Source organism: Vulpes lagopus, chromosome 3, assembly GCF_018345385.1.
Source record: "Vulpes lagopus strain Blue_001 chromosome 3, ASM1834538v1, whole genome shotgun sequence".
In the NCBI taxonomy this organism is placed as follows: domain Eukaryota; kingdom Metazoa; phylum Chordata; class Mammalia; order Carnivora; family Canidae; genus Vulpes; species Vulpes lagopus.
This window is the reverse complement of record NC_054826.1, coordinates 94206159-94233921: the sequence shown is the minus strand read 5'-3', so window position 1 is coordinate 94233921 and position 27763 is coordinate 94206159. Positions and strand designations below refer to the sequence as shown.

The following is a 27763-nucleotide window of genomic DNA, read 5'->3' as shown; positions in this document are numbered from 1 at the left end:
TGTGTGCCAAGCAGGGAGGCCTGCACCAGCCCTGGGGGCGGAAATGACAAGGAAGGCCACCCGCCGCCAGCGGGGTGCGCGGCCGGGGGCGGGGAGCGGGACCTCCCTGCAGGGTCGGGCAGCCGGTGCACCCGGGGCCTGCGGCTGCGGCACCCCTGAGCCTCCCGGGGCCGATGGAGACCACGCGGCCGGCCGAGAAACGACCAGGCGCCGTGGCGGGAGCGGTGAACCGGGACACAGCGGGCCACCAGGCGGCGGAGAGCCCTCGCGACCACAGCGCCGCGTGCCCGCGGGGGCCGGGAAAACGGGAAAACTCTCTGTAAGCAGCGCGGCTGCGGAGCCAGGGGCACCAGCCCGCGAGCAGGGGGGCGCAGCGCGCCGGCCCCGCCCCCGCAGGCCCCGCCCGCAGGCCCCGCCCCCGTCCCCGCCGCGCCTTTGCCTTCAGCCAGGGGTCCACGTGACCTCGGGCTCTTCCGCCGGGCTGTGGGGTCAGAGGTCACCACGATGGCGGCGCCCGGGAGGCGCTGAGGCGTGGGGCGCAGCATGGCGGTGGCGGCGCTGGAGGTCGGGGCTCGGCTGGGCCGGCTGCTGAGCGGGCCGGGATCCGGCGCAGCGCTAAGAGCGGGGCGAGGGCACGGGACGGCGGCCGGGCGCTCGCGGAGCCGGCGCGAGGCGGACGCGCCCGTGTTCCAGTATGTGGGCGAGCGGGCGGCCCGCGCCGACCGCGTCTTCGTGTGGGGCTTCAGCTTCTCGGGGGCGCTGGGCGTGCCCACCTTCGTGCTGCCCCGCGCCGGGCCCGAGCGGCGCGCCGGCTCGCGTCCGCCCCGCAGGATCCAGCCGGTGCCCTACCGCCTGGAGCTGGACCAGAAGGTGCGGGCTGCGCGGCGCCCCCCGGCCTCCGCCCCCTCCCCGCGGGCGGGGCGAGGCTCCCTGCGAGCCGCTGCGAAGCCGCGTGGCCGGGCGCCGGGGAGGAGGACCCTGCGGCGCTGCAGGCCGCGGGAAGCGCGTTAGGGCGCAGTTTAATTTCTTCGTGGTTCCAGAATAGACTTTTTTTTTTTTAAGATTTTACTTATTTACTCATGAGCGACAGACACAGGCAGAGGGAGAAGCAGGCTCCGTGCAGGGAGCCCGACGCGGGACTCGATCCCGGGTGTCCAGGGTCACGCCCTGGGCCTAGGGCAGGCGCTAACCGCGGAGCCACCCGGGCTGCTAGAGGCTTAGTTTGGAGGCGGCAGTGCTCCAGGTGTGCTGGAGGGATGTGAACTGCCGTCTGGCGAAGCCGCCGTCAGGTCAAGTTAGTCCGGAGCTCCTTTTGTTGGCCTGTTACCTGCCCCAGCTCTTCTCCGCCACCGTAGGCAGCTGCAGCGATCACCATTAGCCGCTGAGGATCTTCGACAAATATCCCTGGGGGAAAAGGCTGTTTGCACTGGGTGGCATCTAGGTCAGGCCAGATAGAGAGAGCCTTGTGCGTGGGGTCTCCCGGGGAACCACCGGGCAGGTCAGATGGGAACGCCCCGGGAATGGCGCTTTGAAGTTGTGCGGCCCCTTTCTGCCTCTTCAGGGGCTGCCGGACTGCAGGTTTGCGCTGCCATTGCGAGCTTCTCAGAACGGGACGGGTCAGGTTGAAGTGCTGCAAAGCTTGCTGTTCCTACAGCTGCTTTTCTTGACTCAACATTCCCTAGATGGCTTTGAGTCTTTGGCTAATCTCCAGGGTTCTGAAAAAATGGATTCTGGCGTTCTCCAGTGTGCTTGTTGGTCCGTTTTCACTGATGCCACTCAGTCCATGTCCTTTTATTTCTTTCATTATTTTTTATTTTTAAGATTTTATTTTTTCATGAGAGACACACAGAGGCAAAGACATAGGCAGAGACAGAAACAGGCTCCCTGTGGGGAGCCCAATTCGGGACTTGATCTCAGAGCCATCCAGGAGTCCCCAGTCCATGTCCTTTTAACATAATTATCGATGTGGTTGGATCACATCAACCATCTTGCTCTTTATTTTATTATTTTTTTAAAGCTTTTATTTAGGGATCCCTGGGTGGCACAGCGGTTTGGCACCTGCCTTTAGCCCAGGGCCTGATCCTGGAGTCCTGGGATCGAGTCCCACGTCAGGCTCCCTGCATGGAGCCTGCTTCTCCCTTTGCCTATGTCTCTGCCTCTCTCTCTCTCTCTCTGTGTGTGTGACTATCATAAATTAAAAAAAATAAAGCTTTTATTTATTCGTGAGAGACACAGAGAGAGGCAGAGACACAGGCAGAGGGAGAAGCAGGCTCCCTATGAGGAGCCCAATGCGGGACTTGATCCCAGGACCCTGGGGTCACAACCTGAGCCAAAGGCAGATGCTTACCACTGAGCCATCCAGGCATCCCTAAACAGGGTTTTATTTTATTTTATTTTATTTTATTTTATTTTATTTTATTTTATTTTATTTTATTTATTTTTAACATGGTTTTAAAATATACTTTGAACAACAGTTTATTGAAGTCTTTGATAAATCCAATGTCCGGGTCCCATTAGTGTCAGTTTCTTTTTTTTTTTTTCTTTTAAAGAGGGAGAGCCAACTCTGGGCTGGATCCCAGGACCCCTGAGATCATGACCTGAGTCGAAGGCAGATGCTTAACTGACTCACCCAGGTGCCGAATCAGCACTTTCTTTTTTTTTAAACTATTCATTTATGATAGTCACAGAGAGAGAGAGAGAGGCAGTGACACAGGCAGAGGGAGAAGCAGGCTCCATGCACCAGGAGCCCGATGTGGGACTCGATCCCGGGTCTCCAGGATCGCGCCCTGGGCCAAAGGCAGGCGCCAAACCGCTGCGCCACCCAGGGATCCCCTAGTGTCAGTTTCTTTTGGCTGTTTTTGTCCCTTCAGTGTAGGTCTTTGCATGTCTTCCACTTTTTGGTTGAAAACTGGACATTTTGGTGATGTTTTGTAATAACTTTGGATTCTGATATTCTTCCCTTGAAGTTTTGTTTTGCACCCCCCCCTTTTTAAGATTTTATTTATTTAAGGGAGGAGAGAAAGCACGGGCAGGGGGGTATGGTAGAGGGAGAAGCAGACTCCCTGCTGAGCAGGGAGCTCTATGTGGGGCTGGGTCCCGGGACTCTGGGATCATGACCTGTGCTGAAGGCAGCCACTTAAGTGACAGAGCCACCCAAGCCCCCCCCCCCCCGCCCATTTATTTATTTATTTATTTATTTATTTATTTATTTAGTAACTTTTTGGACTTCAAGTATACAGTCTTCCCTGCTGTGCATGGCTACTGATACCTTTGTTCCAGTTACTGATTTGTCTCTCTGCCCCCTCCTTTTCAGCCTGGCTTCTTGAGTGTTGCTTCCTAGCGTATACCTTTGTGGTCAGCCAATGATTTGGGCAGAGATTGTGCTCAGACACTTTAAGCCTCAAGGTTTCTACCTTCTACCTTTGATTCAGTGTATAGGTCAGGGACCACATTCAAATATCAGGCTGTTCTCAAGTCTGCCTCAGCTTTACTTGGGATTCGATCCTCAGGTCTCCCTCGTTTACTTGCGGAGTTTCCCAGTCAACTGTGGATGTGTGGAAAGCCTTCTGTGGCAATTTCACTTCTAAGATCTTTCCATTGCACTTTTGACTGGTCTGCCTCTCCTCTTGCCCTGGTCAGGATTGTAACCTCAGATGGCCAAGTTGTGAATTTTCCTTGTTTGTTTCTCACTGGGTTCACTACTGAGCATGAGTTTTCGCTTTCTACCCCAAAGTGAGTGTGTCCTTCCTGGCAACAAAGTTGATGGTTTTCATGGTCAACCCTGCCCTTTTAAAACTAGTGTGCTGATTGAGCTGGAGTAGATGGAGGACCCCAGATGGGAAGTCTGCAGATTCCTGCTGTTGTTACCTGAAGTTCTTTCTTCTTCCTCCTCCTCTTCTTCTTCTGCTGTTACCTGAAATTCCTCCTCCTCTTCTCTTCTTCTGTTGTTACCTGAAGTTGTTCTCCTCCTCCTCTTCCTCCTTCTTTTGTTACCTGAAGTTCTTGCTGCTGCTGTTAGCTGAATTTCTCTTTCTTTTCTTTTCTTTTCTTTTCTTTTCTTTTTTTTCTTTTCTTTTTTTTTCTTTTCTTTTCTTTTCTTTTCTTTTCTTTTCTTTTCCTTTCCTTTTTTCTTTCTTTCTTTCTTTCTTTTTTTCTTTCTTTCTTTCTTTCTTTCTTTCTTTCTTTCTTTCTTTCTTTCTTTCTTTCTTTCTTTCTTTCTTTCTTTCTTTCTTTCTTTCTTTCTTTCTTTCTTTTCTTCTTTATTTTTTCATGAGAGACACAGAAAGAAAGAAGCAGAGACACAGGCAGAGGGAGAAGCAGGCTCCGTGCAGGGAGCCCAATGCAAGACTCCATCCTGGGACTCCAGGATCACGCCCTGGGCCAAAGGCAGATGCTCAACCACTGAGCCACCCATGTATCCCTCTTCTTTCTCCTTTTCCTTTTCCTTTTCCCTTTCCTTTCCTTTCCTTCTTTCATTCTTTCAAGTTTTACTTATTTAAGTAATCTTTACACCCAGTGTGGTGTGCGAGCTCACGACACTGAGATCAAGAGTTGCATGCTTTTCTGACTCAGCCAGCCAGGCACCCCCCCATTACCTGAAGTTCTAGCAGTCTTTCACAAATAAACATTTCTCAATTTGTTTATTCATTATTTTACTGTTATTCTTTTTTAAAGATTGTATTTATTTATTCATGAGAGACCCGGAGACAGAGAGAGGCAGAGACATAGGCAGAGGGAGAAGCAGGCTCTATGCAGATAGCCCGACGTGGGACTCAATCTGGGACTCCAGGATCACACTCTGGGCCGAAGGCAGGACTAAACTGCTAAGCCACCCAGGCATCCCACATTTCTCAATTTATTTGCCTTTGATTTCTTGATCCCTGAAAAGGTTTTTGTTTTGTTTTGTTTTTTGTTTTTTACAATTTTGTCCAGTTTCTTTTTTTGTTTTTAAGATTTTATTTATTAGAGAGTGCACAAGTGGTAGGGGCAAAGAGGGGTAAACACCCCATTGAGTGTGGCGCCTTGACTCAGGGCTCAATCCCAGGACCCTGAGATCATGACCTAAGCTGAGGGCAGACGGTTAATTGACAGCCACATATAATACTATATGTTCTTTGATTGAGCAAACAACCTGTCATTTATTGTGGAAAAAACTTGATATCACAAATCAGTTCATGCTTTATTGGAATTCTTTTTCAGATTTCATCTGCTGCCTGTGGCTATGGATTCACATTGCTCTCTTCTAAAACTAAGGATGTGACGAAAGTTTGGGGTATGGGGCTCAACAAAGATTCCCAGCTTGGATTTCACAGGAGCCACAAAGATAAAAGTGAGTGTTCTCATCTTGGCTTCTCTGTGCTGTGATTGGTCTGAGGGAGCTCTCCTTTGTTTTCAAGAATATTGATGACATAAACCAGACTGGCACAACACAGTAGATGGAGTCTTACATGGATGTTATTTGAAACTATCTGGACTAGATTGTTGTGTTTTTTTTTTTTTTTTTAAAGATTTTATTTATTTATTCATGAGAGACACAGGGAGAGAGAGAGAGGCAGAGACACAGAGGGAGAAGCAGGCTCCATGCAGGGAGCCCGACGTGGAACTTGATCCTGGGTCTCCAGGATCACACCCCAGGCTGCAGGCAGGACTAAACCGCTGCGCCACCAGGGCTGCCCTGGACTAGATTGTCAGCTTCTTTGGTAATAACACTGAATCTTTAGGCAAAAGAGTCTTTACTGATAAGTAAAGGTGTTCCTGTTATTGTGCCTGGTGTATAAATTTTTTTAAAAGATTTTATTTATTTATTTGAAAGAGAGAGAGAGTGTGTGTAGAGGGAGAGGGGGAGGGAGAGAGAATCCTAAGCAAACTCTGCAGTGATAGTGGAGCCCGATGTGAGGCTTGATCTCAGGACTCTGAGGTCATGATCTGACCCGAAATCAAGAGTTGGATGCTTAACGGTCCAAGCCACCCAGGCACCTTGCCTGATTTATAAATTAAACTTTGTCATTTAAAAAAAAAAAAAAAAAAAAGGAAAGAAAAAGAAAAAAAATAAACTTTGTCATTGATACGTATGCATAGGAAAAAACATGGTACATATGGGGTTTGGTCCTATCCATAGTTTCAAGCATCCACTGGGGATCTTGGATGTATTCCACATGGATAAGGGGGGATGGCTGTATTGTCTGGATAAACATTTCATTTTTTTTCTTGTTCTCTCATTCATGTGCATACATTTTTGTACAGTTTTAGTCAGTGTGTATTTTCTGCCTTCTTTCACTTAATTTTATATTTAAAATTCTTTTGTAAGTCAGCACTGAAGTCTGTTGTAAGACTCCACGTTGCATTTATTATCATTTTTTTTTAAAGATTATTTATTTATTTATTCATGAAAGACACACACACAGAGAGAGGCAGAGACACAGGCAGAGGGAGAAGCAGGCTCCTCACAGAGAGCCCGATGTGGGACTCGATCCCTTAACTCCAGGATCACACCCTGAGCCAAATGCAGACGCTAAACCACTGAGCCACCCAGGTGTCCTATATACTTTTTTTTTTAAGATTTTATTTTATTTATTTGATAGGGTGAGCAGTGAGAGGGGTAGAGGGAGAGGGAGAAGCAGACTCCCCACTGAGCAGAGAGCCCTATGTGGGGCTTGACCCTTGGACCCTGGGATCATGACTCGAGCCAAAAGCAGCTACTTAATAAACTGAGCCACCCAGGTGCCTCTGTTATAGCTTTTATTGGGAGCAGTTTAGGCATACATAGAAATGGACATAGTTATGTAAAGCATGCCAGCTTCAGTTACCAACTGACTAATGTCAAGAGTGCTGTGGCTCTCCATCACCATGACGCACTGTGAACCTGTTCACTCTTGTTTCAGCCCGGGGATATGAATATGTTCTGGAGCCCTCACCTGTCCCACTGCCTCTAGACAGACCCCAGGACACACGGGTGCTGCAGGTCTCCTGCGGCAGAGCCCACTCTCTTATCCTGACAGACTGCGAAGGAGGTGAGTTGGCCTCTGCCAGGTTCATGGGGGAGTAGGGGAATCACTTTCTTGCCCTTGGGTCTAAACTGCTTCGTTTGATGGAACCACATGTAATTAGTTGAGGCTGCTGGCATTTCCCGAGCAGGAAATGCTCGTTATATATGCTTCGTTATAAGTGAACCATACTACCTCACTGGTAGGATGGTTCAATATCACCGTATTGGACAGATCCTGCCAGCTCTTTGATGTTCTCCGCTCTCTGTGATTCTTAGAAAACCTCTAGTATTTATAAATGTGACAGTGCATACCGGGCCACCCTAGCAAGGCCTCCCACTTGCTTTGCCGTGAAGTCGCTGAGCTGGGCTGTGCGTGTAGACAGCTTTTTCTGTTGTACTAAAAAAGGAGTCTGTTTGCCAGTACTTCAACTGGTGGGCTTCCAGATTCCAGAAAACACGGACTCTCTCTAGAGGAGCGATTATTTCTAGGCAAAGGCCAACTTGACTAAATGTTTCCAGTTTCATTTTTTGGCTAAGCTTGCTTTGTGACAAAGGCAAAGGTGGTGTTCAGGAACTCTTTGAAGAGCAGGTTTGGCGTGGAGGGCATGCTCTAGTGACAGATCCAGGGAGTAGGGGTGCTGGGGCCCTCCCCAGGAGGTGCTTGCCTCGGAGGAGCACTGAATTCCTGAGAGGTGGAATGAGGGCCTGCGAGGGGGAGGGGGAGAAGGAGAGGCAGAGGTAGAAGGGACAGTCAAGTGGCCAGATCCCCCAGCATGTCTGCGGGTGTGCTTGCAAAGGCTGAGGGGATGAGAGAAGGAAATCAGAAGTGCTTAGGGTGAGTGGTTGGACTAAAGACTACTTCCGAGAGCCCCTTGCAGTCCTCACACTCTGGGATCCCCAGAACCTGCAGAACTGATTTCCTTGGTTGTGTTATTCTTTAGTCTTCAGCATGGGAAACAACGCTTATGGGCAATGTGGAAGAAATGTGGTCGAAAATGAAATTTACAGGTGAGTTCCCCAAAGGACTTCCCTAGATCGTGTTAAGCATTTAACATTTCCCGTGTGGTTACTGAGTGATAGACCCACTGAGCAGGAAGTGGCTAGCTTCCCCATGTTTGAGAGGGGTGGTGAGAAGTCACTGGAAAGCTGTGGAGGGTATTGCTTCATTGCAGGTTGAGCTCTGAACATTAGCTCAGTGGAAGGGAGGGCAGACGGGCATTGCTTGTGGTGCATAGAACTTCTTTTGAATTAGTTTTTTATTTTACCAAATGGATTAACTTTTAAAAATTCCTGTTTATTCTTATTTTAGTCTTTTCTTTTTTCTTCAAGATTTTAAGTAATCTCTACCCTCAACATGGGGCTCGAACTCATTGCCCCAAGATCAAGAGTCACCTGCTGTACCCACTGAGCCAGCCAGGAACCCCTTATTTATTTTGGTCTTTAAAAAAACTCCCCTCTGCTTCCTCAAATTGGGTCTAAATACCACTCTCACCTCTGGCAGCATATTAAAATTACCAAAGTGGGGGGCACCTGGTTGGCCCAGTCCGGAAAATGTGCGACTCTTGATCTTGGGGTCGTGAGTTTGAGCCCCACATTGGGCGTGGAGCCTATTTAAAAAAAAAAAATTACCGAAGAGTTTTTTGTTGTTGTTGTTGTTTTTAAGAGTTGTTTTGTTTTACTCTCCTGCCTCGGCTTACCTCTGCCTTATATTTGACCTTGAGACTTTCCCTAACTGTAACTGTGTGCATGTGGAGGCAGGACCACACAGTGCTTACCATGACCATATGTCTTTCTTCTCCCCAAATTCCACTCCATGCCCTAAACCTCCCCCCCACCGCCCGCCCGCTGCAGTGAAAGTCACAAAGTCCATAGAATGCAGGACTTCGATGGACAGGTGGTCCAGGTAAGAGACGAGTGCTGAGAGCCCCACTCATCCAGCCCCTAGGGGTGCTTTTGCAGGAGTGAAAGGTGGCGGAAGGGGGCGGTGAGGGCACATTGGTTAGGGCAGTTATCTGAATTAATACACTATTTTTGTAAAAATTACTGCCTGTCTACTGTAGGTCAGGAGAGTATTAGTTCTCACTAGGTTATGGTGGTACAGAGTTTAATAAGGTTTGAGGGATGACACTCTAAGGGGGAGAGACAGGGTAAACTAGCTGTGTGTGTGTGTCCCAGGCTGGCTATATCTTGCTCACTATTTCATTTCCATCCCTGGTGCAGACCCTGGCACGTGGAAGTACTTACAGTAAATACTTAAATGCATAAGCAGGTGCTTACAGGAAGGGCCCTGAAAGCACAGGAGAATTGTTAAGTCTCTCAGGGGTGGAATGGGAGGGAGAGAAGGCATCGTGGGGGAGGTGGCAGAGGCATATATTGGATAGACCAGGGCCAGAAAGGTTTTATGGCTGAAGGAGGGGGCAGCCTGAGAGCTTGGAAGGGTGGATGGTGAGCTAGTGACAAAGATTGGCTGCCAGTAGAGAGGCAGAGGAGGCGAATGGGGAAGAGAAAGCCTGATGGAACTGGGCAAGAATAAGATGTGGAGGCCATGTGGGGCAGCTGCCTAGACCCAGCTGTCTTGCTGCTTGGGAGTGGTAGGGACTGTGGTGAGCTTTGGGTCCATCGACCAGGACACTGGGTTTCCAAGGATTTCTCCTCATCAGCCTCACCTCTGTCTGACAGGTGGTTTGTGGCCAGGACCATAGCTTGTTCCTGACGGACAAAGGAGAAGTCTACTCTTGTGGCTGGGGTGCTGATGGGCAAACAGGTAGTGGGACCTTTCACCCCTGGGTTGGTGTCCTAGGGAGGTGTGAGCTGGAGCGCTCCTGTGGACTAGCCCCCACCTTCCTTAGACTCTTCCCTCTCTTACTACACTAGTTAGTCTGTCCCGCCTTATTCCCTTCACCCCTCCTCCCATGGCCACCAACCCGACCAGGGTTGGGTAGAGGATTACAGCCACCCCTCAACAAACAGATACACAAATGCCATCTAAAGGGAACTCGATTTTAACTCTTTTGAGGAGAATGTGATTAAGGGTGGGAGAAATGAGGGATAAGCTTTATTAACCTTGCTTATTTAATCCTTTTGTTTTTTGATATTTGTCTGAAGGGAAGGCCTTTAAATTTAAGATTAAAATTTTGAAAAAAATAAATAAATAAAATTTTGTGTAAATCCTACATAATCTTGCCAGCACAGTGCATCACCTTTGTTTGCTGTTTTGCGTTTCCTTCTGGTTCTTGTTCATATGTATACATCTTTTATATTATAACATAGGTGTGATTTTATATGCTTGTTTTCTCTTTTAAATTTTGTTGGTATAGATTTCACAATTGGGTTTTTAATATTTGTATGATGCAGCATCAAGCTAATTTACCATAAGGTAAATTAATAATTATTTATCAAATAATTACTTAATCATTACCCTATTTCTCAGGAGGTGTACTTTTTGGAGCAGTGTGGGGGAATGGGAGGGCGACCAATTGGTCATTGAAGATATTATGACACTTATCACATATACGTACACTTTTTCTTTTTTGGGATTGTTGCCCTAGGATAAATGTCCAGGAGTGAGTCAAAAGATTAGAATATTTTTGTGTTTTCAGAATATATTGTTAACTTGCTTTCTAAGAGTTTTATCAGTTTGTACTGTCCTCAGCAATGTATGGAAGTACTACGGTAGCCATAACCTCTCTAGCAGCAAATATGGTCAATTTAAGTGTGCTAATTTCATCACTGTACCACTTTTTTTCACTCTCATTTCTTTGGTAACTGTAAAGCTGACTCTTCTTTTTATTTTTAAAATCGTGCTGTTGGTAATTTTTGAAGATAAGCTTTTTATAAAAATAAGAATATTGTTGATAGATGCATCCTGACAGCACAGAAATGAGGTTAAAAGTGCGAGTCCCACTTGATGGAGAAAACCATGGTTAACAGTTTTCTGGTGCCATTCCAGAAATGAGCTGTCATAGGTGACACTTCTTCTCACCTCCCTGCCCTTGCCTGCCAGGCTTAGTGTCCAGTCACACAGGCCCCTGCAGCGGTTCCTAGAGCATGCCTCCTCTTGCAGCCACAGGGCCTTGGCACAAGCTGATCCTTGCCTGGAATGCCTGTCTCTGCTCTCCTTTTCATCCTTTAGGCCTCATCTTGGGTGCCATCTCTTCTGTGAAGTCTTTCCTGGACATCCTTCCTAAAACAATTGTCTTCCTCCCATGCAGATTCTATCTTAGGATCTTGTTCCTTTCTTTCATAATCCTTCACGGTTTGAGTTTTTTCTTTTTTAAATCTTATTATACATGTATTACAGCATGCACAAAAGATGATATGTTGTCAATACTCTTCAAATTGATCTACGAATTCAGTGCAATCCTGATCAAAATGTCAACTGCCTTATTTGCCGAAACGGACAAACTGATCCTGAAATTCTAATAGAATTGCCAGGGACCACAAATAGCCAAAAGATTTTGGAAAGAACAAAGTTGGAGGACTTGCACTTTCTGATTTCAAAATTTATAGCAAGCTAAACTAATTGAAACATTGTGGTACTGGCATCAGACAGACCATTAGAATAGAATGGGGAGTCCAGAAGTAAACCTGTACATCTGTGATCTGTTTTTTATTTATTTTTTATTTTTATTTTTAAAGATTTATTTATTTGAGAGAGAGCGTGAGAGCATGGAAGGAGAGGCAGAGGCAGAGGTAAATCTCAAGTAGACTTGCTGCTGAGTGCAGAGCCCAATGTGGGGCTCAATCTCACGACCCTGAGATCAAAACCTGAGCTGAAGTCACGAGTTGGATGCTCAACCGACTGGGCCACCAGGCGCCCCTGAAATGCAGTTCGTTTTGTGTGTTGATTTTGTATCCTTCTTTGCTGAGTGCAGTTCATTCATTCTTGTAGTAGCTGTATGACATTCTACCGCTGAATATACCTCCATGTATTCAGTTTCCCATCAATCGATATTTGGACGGTTTACAACTTTCTGTTATATGTCAAGCAGTGTTTCTCTGGCCAACTGTGTCTCCCATTCACATGTTAGAGCATGTTAGTGCTCTCATGAAGATGCTGTGAGTGGCAGGAGATTGTAGAATATGCTCCTGTATTCAAATGGTTTTTTTCTGAAGCTGTTGCAACCAAGTGTCCCCTGGCTGCAAGGTGGTGTTCTCAGCCTGGCCAAGGCTTACTGTTGTCCACTTCAAAGCTTTTGCCTGTCTTGTGAGTGGGAAATAGTATCTTACTAAGGTTTGAATTTGCATTTTCCTAATAACTGCCTGAGAGTGACCACCATCTTTTTTTTTTTTTTTTTTTTTTAACCACCATCTTTTTATAAATTTACAGGCCAGTCTTGTTTTCTGTCTTCTGAAACATACACTCTGTTCTTTGCCCATTTGCTGACTTGTCTTTTTTCCTATTGATTTTTTTTTTCCTTTTTTTTTTTTCTCTTTTTTTTTTTTCTTTTTTCTTTTTTTTTTTCCTATTGATTTTTAAGGATTCTTTTATCTTGTACCTGTATTCTTTTTTTTTTTTTTTTTTTTTTAAGATTTTACTTATTCATGAGAGAGGCAGAGACATAGGCAAAGGGAGAAGCAGGCTCCAGGCAGGGAGTCCGATGTGGGACTTGATCCCAGAACCCCAGGATCACACCCCGAGCCAAAGGCAGATGCTCAACCACTGAGCCACTCAGGCGTCCCTTGTACCTGTATTCTTTGCAGTTCTAGCGTCGCATGTGTTTTCTCCCAGAGTTTGTCTTGACCTTTTGTCCGTTTGAGTTTTGAATTTTAACTGTTTTCTTCATTGCTTATTGCTTCCTTTTCAGATTTACCTGGGCATTTTCAATAGTCCCTTATTCCTGCTTTTATCTCTTTAAACATTGCCCACAGAGTTATTTTTTTTAAAGTTTTGTATATTCTAATATCAGGGTCTGAAGTCTGGAGACTGTCAAGTGGTTGTTTGTTGGTTCAGTTTACTCTCTGACTCATGGGTATCCTTCCTTACGTGTTGAGTAACTTTTGACCATGAGCTCCTATTTCATTGAATCCAACTTGTGGAAGTTCGAAGGGCCTAAACTGGAGACGCTTTCCTCCAGAGAGGATTCGGGTTTGCTTCTGCCTGTTGCTAAGGGGTGCTGCCAGTTGGACGTTGCTTTGGGTCCCTTTACAGAAGCATGGTGTAAAGCGAGAGTCTCTGGTGTGCATTCTGCCTTGGTCTGCTGCCCAGTGCTCACTCTCCATCACAGTGCTAATGGTAACATTTGTCCTGATATCCTCTGGCCAGCCCTGCCTTTTCCTCTGTTCACCGTCTGCCACGCCAGCATGCCAGTTTTGGTGTACTGTTATTTTGGGAGGTGATGTAGGGGGCTGGGGTGGGTTGGGCTCTTGGAGATTGCCTTTATTTTCTGGTAAGCCCAGCGGTGCTTTAGAGATTGCTTGTTGCAGTGTTCTATGTGTGTATTCTCCTAGGATCCAGTGGCCTTATTTTGTAGGGCTGTTCTATCTGGCATTGGTTTCTAAGTTGAATCAGAAAGCCTCAGGGGTCTTACAAATAAATCATTCTTCCCGTTTCATCCTCCTCTGAGAGAGGGTGGAGAAGGAAGTTGTAGAGCAGCTGAGAAACAGATTATCATTTCCTTTTTTTTTTTAATTTTATTTATTTATTCATGAGAGACACAGAGAGAGAGGCAGAGACACAGGCAGAGCTCCATGCATGCTCCATGCCCAACGTGGGACTCAATCCCGGGTCTCCAGGATCACACCCTGGGCTGAAGGGGGCGCTAAACCGCTGAGCCACCCGGGCTGCTCCTAGATTAGCATTTCCAAGATGATGTTGGTAAAGGGTTGAAAACTGTGCTTGGCACACAGTAAGTCTGTGTTAAGTATTTATTCCAGGAGTCCATAACTGGGAGTAACGCTTTGCCACCATGTCAGGTCTAGGTCACTACGATATCACCAGCGTGCCTACCAAGCTGGGTGGAGACCTGGCTGGAGTGAACGTTGTGCAGGTGGCCACCTATGGTGACTGCTGCCTGGCCGTGTCTGCTGAGGGTGATCTCTTCGGTTGGGGGAACTCTGAGTATCTGCAGCTGGCCTCCGTCACTGACTCCACGCAGGTACGAGGTCACTTACCACCTGGGCTGGGAACTTTGGAAATACAGAGTGGTAAGAGCATGTATGAGAGCTTCTTCAGCAAAGTGTGGTGTAGGAAGTGCTGCTCAGGCCTGACTACCTGTAAGGCTGCCTCTTCTTGGCCATCTTATGGGAGTCAGGAAAGAAAGCTGGGGTCCAGAGCCATCGTTATCAACCCTTTGATGTGATCGTCCTGGTTTAGAGCAGTCTGCTGGCTGTGCCTGCGTGCCCTGTCTCAGTCTAGAAGGGGTATGAGGCAGTTTATGTAGTTCCCATGGTGGCACCATGTGCTTTCTATTGCAGTGTGACATATATGCCCAGTAAAGCATGCAGATCACCAGTGTGACATGAGGACACCTGTACCCCACCTACCCACCCAACCAGTAGGACACACAATACTTCAGAAGTCACTGCATGTGGCCTCTCTGGTCACCGCCCCTACCTTCTCACCAAAGGGAGCCACCATCAGTACAGCACAGCATGATTTTAAAGTTAAGGGGAATTGCAAATGAAAACAAAAAGTAGAGTTCACTGCATGATGAATCTCTGTCTCTTACTTGTGTTCAACCATTACCAACTAATGGTCCATTTAAAAAAAAACAGACAAAACCAAAAAACCAGAGACATAATCCACCATTTTTGAATGTAGAATTTAGTGGTTGTTAGTGTAGTTATGCAGGTTATGTAGGTTGTGGAGCTGTTCAATTCCACAAAATTTTCTTTACTCCCCATATCCCACTCTCCCCAAAACAATCACTACCCCTAACAGTCAGTTTTTGTTGCCATCTACCTCTCTTTCCTGGCTTTTTTTTTTTTTTTTTTTATCTACCTCTCTCTCCTGGCTTTTTTCTTTTTTTTAAGAGAGAGCATGCTCGTGGGGGGAGGGGCAGAAGAAGAGGGAGTGAGAAAATCTTAAGCAGGCTCTGTGCTGAATGTGGAGCATGACACAGGGCTTAATCTCACAACCCTGAGATCATGACCTGAGCTGAAACCAAGAGTCAGACGCTCAACCAGTTGAGCCACCCAGGCACCCCTGCCCTGGGTTATTTTGTAGTAAGTCCCAGATTATCATATTTTATTCATTAAAGTTTCCATATTGTGTCTTTAAAAGATAAGGGCTATTTTAAAAATACACTTTATTCCTTAATACCATCAAACTTCTGACAACTTACAGAGCATTTCATGTGTGTATATATATATATGTGTATATATATATATATATATATTTTTTTTTTAAAGATTTATTCATTTTAGGGAGTGAGAGCATGAATTGGAAGGGCAGAGGGAGAGAATCTCAAGCAGACTCCCTGCTGAGCTTAGTGTCCAACACAGGGCTTGCTCCATCCCAGGACCCTGAGATCATGACCTGAGCCGAAACCAAGAGTTGGCTGCTTAACTGACTGAGCTTCCCAGGCGCCCCTTAAATATGTTTTTTTTTTTTAAAGATTGTATTTATTTATTCATGAGAGACACACACACACACACACACACACAGAGAGAGAGAGTGGTAGAGACACAGGCAGAGGGAGAAGCAGGCTCCATGAAGGGAGCCTGACATGGGACTTGATCCCGGGTCTCTAGGATCACACCCTGAGCTGAAGGCTGCGCCAAACTGCTGAGCCACCTGGGCTACCCTAAATATGTATTAATAAAGAGATCAGCCCTGAGGGGAAAAAAGGTCAGTGAAAAAGATGAGGAGAAGCATTCCCTGTGGTCCGTCACAGTGGCTAGAAGCTGTTAGAGGTATGGTTCTGAGCTTTCTAGTAGCCAAAGTAGAGAAGAAAACAGGCCTATTTAAATGATTCATTGTTTCTATAACATAACACGGTCGTTAGGGAAAACTGTGGTTCTTTCTGTTGCTCCCAGGTCCTGAGAAAAATATCTCCCCACTGCCTCCCTGTGGGGGACAGATCCAGTTTTGTGGCACTGTTACCACTGCATAACAAATGACCCGAAACTTAGTGGTTTAAACCAACACACATTTATTCTCTCTTAGTTGCTGTGGATCAGGAATCTAGGGGTGACTTCGCCGGGTTTTCTGACCCTGGTCCCTTGAAGGCTTAGGGTTCAGCAGCCGAAGGCTCCACTTCCAGGACCACCCCGGTGGTGGATGGCAAGACACAGATCCTCCTGTCGTTGGACCAGGGCCCCAGTTCCTCACTGTTGGCCAAGCCTGCCTTGGTTCCTGGTCCTGCTTCTCCATGTGGCAGCTCCCAACATGGCACCTGGCTTCATTAGAGCAAGCCAAAGAGCAAGCAAGAGAAAGTGCCCATGGGACAGCAGCCAGCCTTTTATCATTTAATCTTGGCGGTGACCTCCCCTAGCTTTCACTGGCATTCTCCATGTGGGTGTGACTGGTGGGAGGTGGGGATCATGGGGACTGTCTTAGAAGCAGCCCAACATGGCCTCGTCTTGTGGGCGGCTGCAGTGGTCCTGTGCTAGAGCATTTCTCGGCACTTGCTGAAGGCGTTGGACCAGAGCACAGTCAGGTAAAGACGCTGTCTGACGGCCTCGCCTCCTCCAGGCGTACATTTTCTGGATCCGTGAGCCCCCTTATTCCTTAAAAGTCAGCTTAGGGACTGTTACCCTCCAGCTGTCCCCATTTGAAAGTGCATCTGTAAAGATTCATGGCTGTCACTGAAGCACTTAAAGCCTGCCTTTCCAGAGGGTTACTCCTCAGAGGTGCCAAGACCAAATCCCACTGGAAGGCTAAGTTGGCCACACTTCATCCTCCAAACCCTTGACACCTCAGGTGTCTCATTCTTGGCAGCAGATCTGGTCCATATACAATCAGATGAGGGTGCCCTCAGTTTCCTCACTCGGAGTCCTCCACCCTCCACTCCAGGCCCACTGCCTATTGTAGCATGGGGATGTCATCTTGCCCCCCAGAGATGTGATTCTCCTCCCTGTGCCTTGGGGCACATCTCCCTCCTCAGAAGCCCTCCTCCATCTGCTGGGCCTTCTTCACCATAGCCTCAACGTCCCTTTCTCCACTGGCCCCTTCCCATCCGTCCTTACACCCAATCCATGTGGCCTCCGTCTGCAGAAGCTGTGTACGGGCTTCCTGGTCTCTACCCAGACTGTTCAGGGTCTGCACGTCTATATCCCCAGGCATTTCCACTTGACTGGCTCTGGGTGCAGTGAGCTCCTGTGTATCCCCCACATCTCGGTCCTCCACTGTGTCCTAGCCATCACATTACGTCTGGAAATCATGCCCCTCCTCTCTTACTACCTGTGCTCAGGGGAAAGACCGACTCCTTTCCCTGGCCTACGACGTCCTGCATGTCTGGTCTCTGTATCCCCCCTCATCCCTCTGCTTCATCCTCTCTGACCTTGTTCAGACCCCTGAAGGTGTCCTGCCTGCCCCGTTCCCTGTGTATGTGCCAGCTCCGCTCCTTGGACTGGCCCCTCTCCCCTTGCCTGGTTATCCCTGCTTATCCTGCAGGTCCCAGGATAAAATGAAGCCTTTCAGGTCTTTCCCTGATGCTCCTCCCTGCAAACTAAACCAGGTTGCCCGACATTCATTCTCAGAGACCCTGGACTCTCCTTCATTACACTCGGCCCAGATTATTTTTGTGTGAATTTTGGTGGGCCCCTTACCTATTCCACTAGACCCCGCTTAAGAGAGGGACTAGGTTACCCCTCCCTGTTGTATTCCCAGTACCTGGTTAGATGTTTAGCATATCTTGGGCGTTCAGGAGGTACTTGTAGATTGAACCAATGACCTGGGACTTGATCTGCTTTGTACATAAGACCGAGCATTTCCGACTTCTCACTGGCTTGTCTTGTGGCTCTGGTTTTGATTCAGGTGAATGTCCCTCGGTGCTTACCCTTCTCAGGAGTGGGGAAGGTGAAGCAGGCCGCGTGTGGTGGTACAGGCTGTGCCGTGTTAAATGGTGAGACCCTCCTGCGGGCATCTGAGTGGGAAGCTGTAGGTGGGTCAGACGGGGGCCGGCTCAGTGTCCCCTGGACTCATGGCTGGGGACCCCATCCTGAGGGAGGGAAGGGGAGGGTGGCTGTGGGAAGACCTAGTTAGACTGGACTCTGCATAGACGGTGAGGGTGACCTTGACAGAAGGATACTAGCCATGATTCCAAAGTAGACGAATAAACAGAACTTGGTCATTCTCACGTCTGAATAATAGCAGACCTCCGGAGTGGAGAACCAGCTCCTTCCTCCGTTTCCCTTAGCCTGGACCAGAGACTCAGCCCTACCTTCCCCAGGGAGGCTGTGCCAGGAAACAAAATATAGAGAGAAGAGCCGTAGGGTCTGGATACTGAGGCCCTTGCCCCTGTGATTAAATGTCTGGCACTGCTGAGGAGCATAAAACCTTCTATGACCAAAATAATCGTTTCCGAGACTTTTAGGAATCTGGCCAGAGGCTGGTTGTGTACTTGACTGGCTCTCCTGATCAGTCTGAAAGAAAGAACATCCGTGTAGGAAAAACCTCCCTTCTGGCCTCTCCTGTACTCCCCGGGCCTCTGGGTAATGATGACCTGGACCCATCTTGGTTACCCTCCAGCTGTGGGAAGTTTGTGTCCTGAGATTGGGAGCTGGCTAGACACCCATCACAAGCAAGAATTGGAAAGAGGAGGGAAGAAACATTATTTTAGATCTCTGTCCCTATGTTCTTGCCAAGCAAGAGGGGGAAAAAAAAACAAAAAAACCATCTACGTGGAGATAAGGCATGTTGGTGGTGCAGTCAGGATTTCCAGTGAGGGCGGGCTGCACTGGGTTTGACCCACTGACCGCGGTGTTTGCTGTCATGCAGGAGAAGGACATGTTTTCGTCTGGGGCTACGGGATTCTTGGGAAAGGCCCAAACCTTGTGGAAACTGCATTTCCAGAGGTGATCCCACCCACTCTCTTCGGCATGACGGAGTTCAACCCGGGAGTCCACGTTTCTCATATTTGGTGTGGTCTCAGCCACTTTGCTGCCCTGACCAGTAAGTGACCAGTGCAGCTCCGGAGGCTGGCAGAGCTGAGCCGAGCTTTGCTGGCAGCCCCATGCTGTGCTCTCCCTTCTCTGTGTGGGTAATTCAAGAGTGGGGCAAGCCACAAGTTGCTTGGCTTGAGGTAGGATGATGTGTGCCTTCTCATCATCCCGGAGTTGTGTGTTTTTGGTTCATTGGGTTCGTGGTCAGGATAACATTAAAGGAGGTTTTCTCCAGAGGATGCCAGTTGGTGGTAGGAGTGGGGACCGTCAAGCATGGCGGGCTGGCGGAAGCCAGCAGAGGTCTGGCGAATCCACGGTGGGTAACCAGGAGGTGGATGTGTGTGGTGGCTAGAGGCAGGTCTGGAAGCCCGTCCTGTGGTTTCATGGAGGCTAGTCTGCCTGAGTCCTCCAGAGGGATCTGAGGTGGGGCCCAGATGGAGGTTTTTGCAAAGGTTTGCCAAATTACAAAGTCGTAAAATGTCCCGTGACTTGGTGGACCTCTAGCTGGTGTGCTTTTCTCCATCATGGCTTTGGAGAAACAGACCCCCCCCCCACCCCCCCAAGTGAGTGTCATTGGTTCAGTCAGCTCTCCAGCTGACCTGGATAGTCAGACTGCACTAAATTAATTTCACGTGATCCTCAAGTAAATTCGCGGTTTCCTTGCGATTAGAAAATCTTTTTGTCTTATGGGAAGGAAACATCTGGCCTGGGATGGTGAGTTTGGGTCGTCCAGAGTCACAGGAGTTTTTTTAAACCATTTTGCTTGAGCCAAGAAGAATCTGTGTGGCCGGATTCTAGAGGTAACAAAGATGTATTTTCTTTTTCTTTTCTTTTTTTTTTCTTTTAAAGATTTTATGTATTTACTCATGAGAGACAGAGAGAGAGAGAAAGAGAGAGAAAGGCAGAGTCACAGGCAGAGGGAGAAGCAGGCTTCATGCAGGGAGCCTGATGTGGGACTCGATCTCTGGTCTCCAGGATCATGTCCTGGACTGAAGGTGGCGCCAAACCGCTGGGCCACCCGAGCTGCCAAAGATGTGTTTTCTAAGACATCTCCAGGCTTAAACTATGTGCACAGTCATATGCTTGGAAATCCATGCAAAGTGTTCAATGAGGGTGGACTGTTTTCTGTTTGCTGTCAGGTTGTGTGGCCGTTGTGGGTCATGTTGAAGTGAATTCCCTGTCTAGATTTTCCCTAAGACCCAGTGGCCACCCTCCCCATGCCGGTCACTGTCCCTTAGTAGGTGGAGCATCAGAGCTTGGGCTTCTGGCCCATCTGTGGGGCTAGCACTTGCATCTGGCCAGCTGGGGGTTGGTGTTGGTTGGTTTACCCTGTGGTCTGCTAACATTGAGGGGAGCCAGACTGAATTGTTCTGTTGAACACATAAAATTTAAGGGTGGAGGACCAAAGAGGCTGTGAGATCAGAGGACTTCAACAGCTTGTAACAAGAGGATTCCTTGTTTAATTAACAGCCCATATTATTGTACTCATGGCTTTTCTGTGGCTTTTCTTCTCTTCTCCATGACCAAAGCCTTCTGCTAAAAATGGGGCCTCTGTGCCAAGGAGTGCCCCATGCTGGTGTGGATGGAAATCTGTGGTGAAGTCTGGGCTGTGGGAGGTGGCCTGCCAGGGCTGGGGGGTCCATCCTGCAGGTTGGTGTTCCCAGGGACCCCGTAGGTTCTGTCATGCTGTTGTCTATGGCACCCGGGCTGTAAAAAGTTCATGGCACTTTTTACAATTTGAAAACACTCATTTTTACGGTGAGGTTTGCTCATTTGTTTAGGTCTTACTCTTCGGCTAGCTGCAGCCCCGTGAGGACAGGAACTGTGCATGTTCAGTCACTGCCCTGTCCCAGCTCTTAGCACACAGTGGTGCCGGTCACCATGTATCTCTTGACCAAATGGTCCCGAGATACAGAAACCTGGACAAGGAATGACGGATCGGGGATTCCTGGGTGGCTCAGCGGTTAAGTGCCTGCCTTCAGCCCAGGGCATGATCCTGAAGACCCAGGATCAAATCCCACGTCAGGCTCACTGCATGGAGCCTGCTTCTCCCTCTGCCTATGTCTCTGCCTCTCTGTCTCTCTCTCTGTCTCATGAATAAATAAATAAAATCTTAAAAAAAAAAAAAAAAGGAATGATGGATCGTCCTGTGTCTCACTCTGTCAGGGCATGACCCAGGTTCAAGGGGGCTCAGCTCTCAGGATTTGAGGAGGGGGTGTGCATAAGGGGTACGCATGGCAGGCTGTGTGCAGGAGCTGCCTGGCCCCAGAGCTCCACACGTATGCCAGTCCCCAGTGTGACGGATGTAGCGTGCATCTGGGCTTGGCTGTGTTTTGGTATGGGAATGGTATACTTTTCCATTCAAAGGAAACCACTAATGCCTGGTAGGAATTGAAACTTTTTTTTTTTAAGATTTTAAAAATGTATTTATTCATGAGAGACACAGAAAGAAGCAGAGACATAGGCAGAGGGAGAGGCAGGCTCCCTATGGGGAGCCTGATGTGGGACTTGATCACAGGACCCCGGGATCACACCTGTGCTAATGGCAGATGCTCAGTCACTGAGCCACCCAGGTGTCCCTAGAAATTGAAACTTAATGTTGGGCCCTGTTTGTCCCTGGTTCTAGAAAGCCTGTTCTCATGACCCTCCCAGAGACTTGCTCTTGGCCTAGCCTCAACCAAACTACCTTTTTCTTTTCTTTGCAGGCAAAGGAGAGCTGTTTGTGTGGGGCAAGAACATCCGAGGGTGCCTTGGCATTGGTCGCCTAGAAGACCAGTATTTCCCATGGAGGGTAAGCCTACGCAGGGTGGGCATGAGGGCACACCCATGGCTTGAGGCTCCCCCAGTGTGCAGCTGGGCCAGTGCCAGGGCCCTGGGAACAGCTACCTCTCTCAGGTCTCGGCTGCCCCCTCTTTTTCCCCGCAGCTGCAGGTGAGGTCCTGTCATGCTGAGGAGCCAGAGACAGTTCCTGGCACCAGTGTCTCGGGCTATGCGGCTCATTGCCCTGAGCTCTGTCCCAAGGCCTGATGAGTGAGCAGCCTGCTGGAGGAAAGAGCAGCCAGGCCGAGGGTCCCAGTCCCTCAGTGCCCTGGAAGAAGCCTCATCAGAGGCTGTCCATGGACACGTGGAGCAGGAAAACAGAGGCATGCCAGCACCTCAGAGGAGCAGAGTGCAGGCTGGGGGCCATGAGGCCCCAAGACAGAGAGATCTGAAATGACAAAGTTGGTGTGCCAGGACCTGTTTACAGAGGCCCCTGTGGAGGAACGTTTTACAGCGAATTTAAAAGCAAGCAGGATGTTTAATATTTAGAGTGCCATACCACAGCCACCAAAGTAAAAAAAAAAAAAAAATAAAAGCTTTCCTGAGGGGGAGGATGCAATTATACAAAAAAGGCTCATTTCAAAATTAAAGGGGGAAAAGGTTCTTTCCTAAATTGTAGTTTATCTTAGTGTTGTTTACTAAGTCCTTCTAAAAGAAAAAAAAAGAACTACTCACATTTCTGAAAACGGCACATGTGTACATAGTGCAAACTGCGTTACGAAAAATAAGTCTCACATCTCTTGTCCCAGACACTGATTAAAAAAAAATAATGATTTTATTTGTTTATTCATGAGAGACACTGAGAGGCAGAGACACAGACAGAGGAAGAAGCAAGCTCCTCACAGGGAGCCTGATGCAGGACTCAATCTCGGGACTCCAGGCTTAGGATCACACTCTGAGCCAAAGGCAGAGGTGCAACCCAGGTGTCCCAATACTTTTTTTTTTTTTTTAATTTTATTTGTTTATTCATGAGAGACACAAAATGAGAGGCAGAGATACAGGCAGAGGGAGAAGCAGGCTCCCTGTAGGGAGCCCAATGTGGGACCCGATCCCAGGACCCCGGGATCACACCCTGAGCCGAAGGCAGGCGCTCAACCACTGAGCCACCCAGGTGCCCCTACTGGTACTTTCTTATGTTTCCTTTTAGAAACTGTCTCTGCGTAGAGAGGTGCGTGCATGTGTGTATGCACAAATGTGTATATGCACATATTTAAGTATCTTCCTTGAAGGTTGTATTTTAATGTTTCAAAATCATGTAAAGCATTTTTTTAAAACCTTACGTGAACATGCAAAAGCAGCGTCTATTTGGAATAAAATAAGGATTTGTCTGTGAAAAACCCACTGCAAAATGTTTGGAGGCACTTCAGTGTTTTGGGGGCTGTTTCCCTTGCCTGCTGACTCTTGATTCCCTGTGACCTCAGCATGCTCCGACCCCTTTGGAGGAGCTGGAGGCGCTGCTGCTTAAGAAAACATGTCAGAATGGAGGCTTTGTATTTGTTGGAAGAGATGTGTATCAGAGCTGTGTGTAGGCTGGTTGGTGCTCGTCTGCTTGTATCCTGGGCCTGGGGTCCCCCTTAAGGGGTGAGGAACAGCTGCTCGGTGGATGCTGGGGAGCAGAGCAAGGACTGTGAGCGTTGACAACGTGGAGGTCCCACTTTTGTGGTAGCCACTCACTTCTCGCCGAGGGGAAGCTGGGCAAGCGGCCAAGTGGCCAAGTTTTGGATGAATGACCACTGTGAGGGGTGTGGGGGGCTCCCCACCTGCCTCCCTTTCCCCCAGACTAGAGTGAAGATCAGTCATGATTGTACTGTCCCATCGAAATGGCTGGGCATTGCTATCCGTTGTGGGGCTGGAAGTAGCAGGCACCCGGGGCCAAGGCCACTTGCCATTGGGGCCAGAGCCAGCTTACGGGAGCCCTCCTCCATGGACTTCTTACTCACCAAGCGGCCCTCTGGGAACGTTGCTCACTGCACCCCTGCTGTCTGGGAGGGGACACCTCAGGCTGTTCCCCTGATGGTTGCTTTCTTGCCAAACCACTGTCCTCCCCCTGGAACATTTTTGCTGAGCCCTACGTGCCTCTGGGGTTGGGAGGACTGGTGAAGGAGAGCACCTTCTGGGGTGGTGCTGGGGGCCTGGCCCTGCCCACGTTCTGTGGGCCCGGACCTTCCAGCCTGGGCTCTGGGGAATGGCGGTGGCAGGAACCAGCCTTATGTGTAGCTCCTACAATAGCACTAACTTGTCATTCTCAGATGCACAGAGCCCAGGCTGCTCTGACAGTATGTAGGCCCAGGGAACATGTGCCACTGGACTCAAACCCGTCCTTCTAGAAGCTTTCCTGGAGGTTTTCCTGCTGCACACTGACACTCAGAGCTCAGAGACGGTCAGCAAGTCCTCGAGGCCACTCACCCAGTAAGAAGCAGGGCCCAGAGTCAGACTCACATGTGTCTGACTTTGAGACCTCACTGTGGTACCCTCCTCTGCGAGGGTCCGGAGCTGAACAACCAGGTCCCCAGCAGTGGGGAGAGGCGGGGACATACCGCCCAGGTTTATACAGGACCCTCTGGCCTACCTGGTGGCACTGCGGTGCGGGCATGGGGCAAGTGTTTGCATGGCCTTCCTGGAACATCACCCACTCAGAAATGTGCTCTTTCTAGACACCTCCGCCCATCTGAGGAGTCAGCAGGGCTGTCGGCTGTGCCGGGTGCCTTGCTCTCCTCAGGACAGCCTCCGGAGGCCCCTGCCCCCCAGCCTGTGGCTCCGCAAATGGAAAGGGCTGCACCATTTCAGGGCCATGCAGTGGGCGGGGCTGAGACGCAAACTCTCGGCTCCAGGTGCAGACCATGCGGTGCCCAGGCTGCAGACCCCCTGGCTGCCGGGCCTCTTCCCACAGAGCCCTGGGTCCCAGGTGAAGTATCGGGGGGAATGGGTCTCTTGGTGCCACAAAGGAAGCTACAGATGCGGCCATATCGAGAAGCAGCCAGGGGCACCGATTCTGCGTTCCTTCTGGGTCCCCTGCCTTTGTGCCATGGGCGTTGTCATGAGGAGGGACATCCCTGAACAGATTCTGCTCACACTGGTCAGAGTTTGTAAAAGTCCTTCAGGCCAGACACGGTTCAGTTTTTGGAATGGTTTCTCTTTGCAGTAAAATAGTTAGTGTAAATTGGTTTAGAAGAAATGCTCCGTTTAACCTCCATGAGGGCACATCCAGCACATTGTCTTGGACTCCAGAGACGGTGAGAGGCCGAAGACCCTGCCTGCCAGGGGGATCACCCCCAGGGGGCTCAGAGGCCAGCCCCAGCCACCATCCTCCCTGTGAACACAGCAGAGCACAGCAGGGCCAGGTGGTTACTCTGCTTGGGGCTCTAATGGGCAGAGCCCCCGGGGACAAGGACAAGGTAGCTCAAGTGCAGCAGTGTGGGTATGGAGGAGTGGGGAGCAGGGCGCGCTGCCTGGGGAGGGTCAGTGTAACACGCTCTGGTGGCCCCGCGAGGTTGCTAGGAGCTCACCTGGGCCCAGTCAGCACGGAGGCAGCGTGTTCTCTTCTGCTCCTGTGGTCAGCCTGGAACGCTTTCTGCACCTTCGCGATGAGCAGGGCCACTGCTGCTTGTTTGTTCAGTAATCTCTGTATCGGTGTCGCTAAAGATGTTTGTTTAGGGAGGGAGGGAGGGGCAGGCCGCATGGCTTGGTCACTAGCATCCATTTGCCTGCCATCCAGGAGCCCTTAATGGACTCGTCTCCCCGCACCGAAGGCCCCAGGCTCGGGTCAGTGCTGCCGTCGGGGCTTTCAGGCCAGGCCATCTGGATGAGGCCTCCCCCCCTCAGCTCTGCAAACTCCACCGGCTGCCACAGATTCCCCTTCCAGCTGTCCTGCTGCCCAGCAGAGCACTGCCCCCGGGGGAGCGGGGGAGGGAGGCAGAACCCAGACCCGCTGGGGCGGAACAGCAGCACCGGGCAGGGGTCTGCCTACCACGCAGCGCAACAGCCCTGACTTGCAATTTGCCACCTAAAAACACTCTTCTCACGTTTGCTGCTTTTGCCTTGGGCATCTCTGGAAGGATAGTGGAAACTGGCTAAAAGTGGTTTCCAGTTCAGAGGGAAGGAGGGAATAAGGGGGCAGGTGCTGACAGGCTGGGATTAAAGGTTAATATAGGGGAGCCTGGCCGGCTCAGTCGGCGGAGCATGAGATTCTTGATCTTGGGTTGTGAGTTCGAGCCCCATGTTGGCTGTAGATCTTACTTAAGAATAAAATCAGGAAAAAGAAAAGGGATTTAATGCCTTTTAATTCTTTTATGCTGAATGTCATTTTATAATGTAGCCATGAGAGTGTCTTGCCTATCATGAGAGTAATGATAATAATAGTATTACAAGAAGAAGGAAAGTGCCCCCCCTTCTGAGAACTGGTTTGGCTCTGGGGACGTTGACATCCTTGAGTGTTGGCACAGCCGGAGCGGGATGGAGTGGCCGTTTCCAGGGGCAGCCTGTACACCAGCGAAAGTCCTTTACAAGGCCGGCGGGCCGGAGCTTCCACGTCGGCTGAGGGCTGCCTGTCACCTCGCTGGTTGACCTCTCCTGTGGTGAAATGCTGGCAGTGTGGGTGGGCAGCCTTGGTAGGACTGCCAGCATGGCCTGTGGCCCCCTCAGCGACAGTGGGGCTCCCTCCTCAAGGGAGCACGGTGTCTGGGAAGCAGCTGACCCAGAGCTGAGGCCGATGGCAGCCGTGGCTGAAGATGCTGGCCAGGGCCTCATTCCCATAGGCCCTGGCTGCAGGGAGCAGGGGTTCGTGAGCCATTCCAGGGAGCCATGGTGGTGACCCCTAGGAAAGGCCACTGCCCCTGGCTTGGGAGCAGGTGTTGACCTCTGGCAGGGTTGTGCTCAGCAGGGAGTAGCAGCGTCTGTGGGACGTGCAAGTTCTAGCAGTAATGTCTGCCATTGGCTGGGTGGGACGCTGGAGTGCCCGGTCCACCCAAACAGATCTGCCAGCCACGTGGAAGCACCCCCGTTTCCGTGGGGGGAGCCGAGGTGACTTGACCTCCCAGGAGGCGGAGCAGGGTCAGGCCTGGGCTGGGCCTCCTCCAAGCCGTGTGCCCTCACCGTGCGCCCTCATCGTGTGCTGGGTCTCGTTTTGCAGGTGACGATGCCTGGGGAGCCTGTGGATGTGGCGTGTGGTGTGGACCACATGGTGACTCTGGCCAAGTCATTTGTCTGAAGCCTCGCCCAGCCCGCGGGAGCCCGGAACGCGGCCTCAGAACCACTGGGGCTGCTCAGCAGAGGCCCCTGCGGGGGCTCTGAGCCCTTGGTGAAGCGAGATGCTCTCTGCCATGCCCTGAGCAGGAAGAGGCTGCAGGTCTGGGGACTCAGGCCCCTCTAGCCGAGGGTGAGACCCGCCGTTTTCATCACAGGATGGCTGTCCTTGTCAGGCCTGGCACCAGTGACAGGAGTCCTGGGCTGTGTGGCCCCAGCAGAGCGAGGAACCTCCGCACGTCTCGGCCCTTCCAGGACCGTGTGACGGCTCCCCGTGGCCCATCGGACTCCAGAAGCTGCTCTGAGGGAAGCCTGGCCATTTTGTTTGATCTTAAAGGTGGCCTCAGAATCGAGTGGCCGGGAGGGCTTCTGTAGGCCCCCAGCACGGCAGAGCTCAGGGTGGGAGTGTGGGCGGCTGCGTGGGCTGCGTGGGCAGCGGGGCGAGCCCCGGCGGGGCTGCGGGAGCCAGGCTTCAGGCCCCCGCAGGAGTTAGAGCGAGGCCAGCCTCTCGTGAGCACCCCCTGCGGAAGCTTGGCTGGAGGGCCAGCCTTGGAGGAGGGATTCAAACATTGTGGAAAACATGTGAGGTAGTAACATAAACTTGGCCTTTCATTTAAAAACATCTTTTAAAAATCTCTTTTGGAATAAAGTCTATTTTCTGCCTTTTTA

General features: G+C 49.9%; 1 protein-coding gene across 3 annotated transcripts; it reads left to right on the top strand.

The window, feature by feature from the left end:
- On the top strand, positions 1–27763 carry RCC1L (RCC1 like). 3 transcript variants are annotated; one of them, XM_041749956.1, is made up of 11 exons: positions 1–319; positions 5200–5329; positions 6882–7010; positions 7927–7993; positions 8837–8888; positions 9665–9749; positions 13901–14082; positions 17907–17994; positions 18870–19043; positions 21739–21824; positions 21959–22542. In XM_041749956.1, the coding sequence occupies exons 1-11, from the start codon at positions 44–46 to the stop codon at positions 22058–22060; spliced, it is 1371 nt and encodes a 456-aa protein (XP_041605890.1). In that variant the 5' UTR covers positions 1–43; the 3' UTR covers positions 22061–22542. The 3 variants fall into 3 exon arrangements, with proteins under 3 accessions (XP_041605890.1, XP_041605889.1, XP_041605888.1); XM_041749955.1 differs by lacking the exons at positions 1–319; positions 21959–22542 and adding exons at positions 487–870; positions 26982–27763; XM_041749954.1 differs by lacking the exon at positions 1–319 and adding an exon at positions 487–870.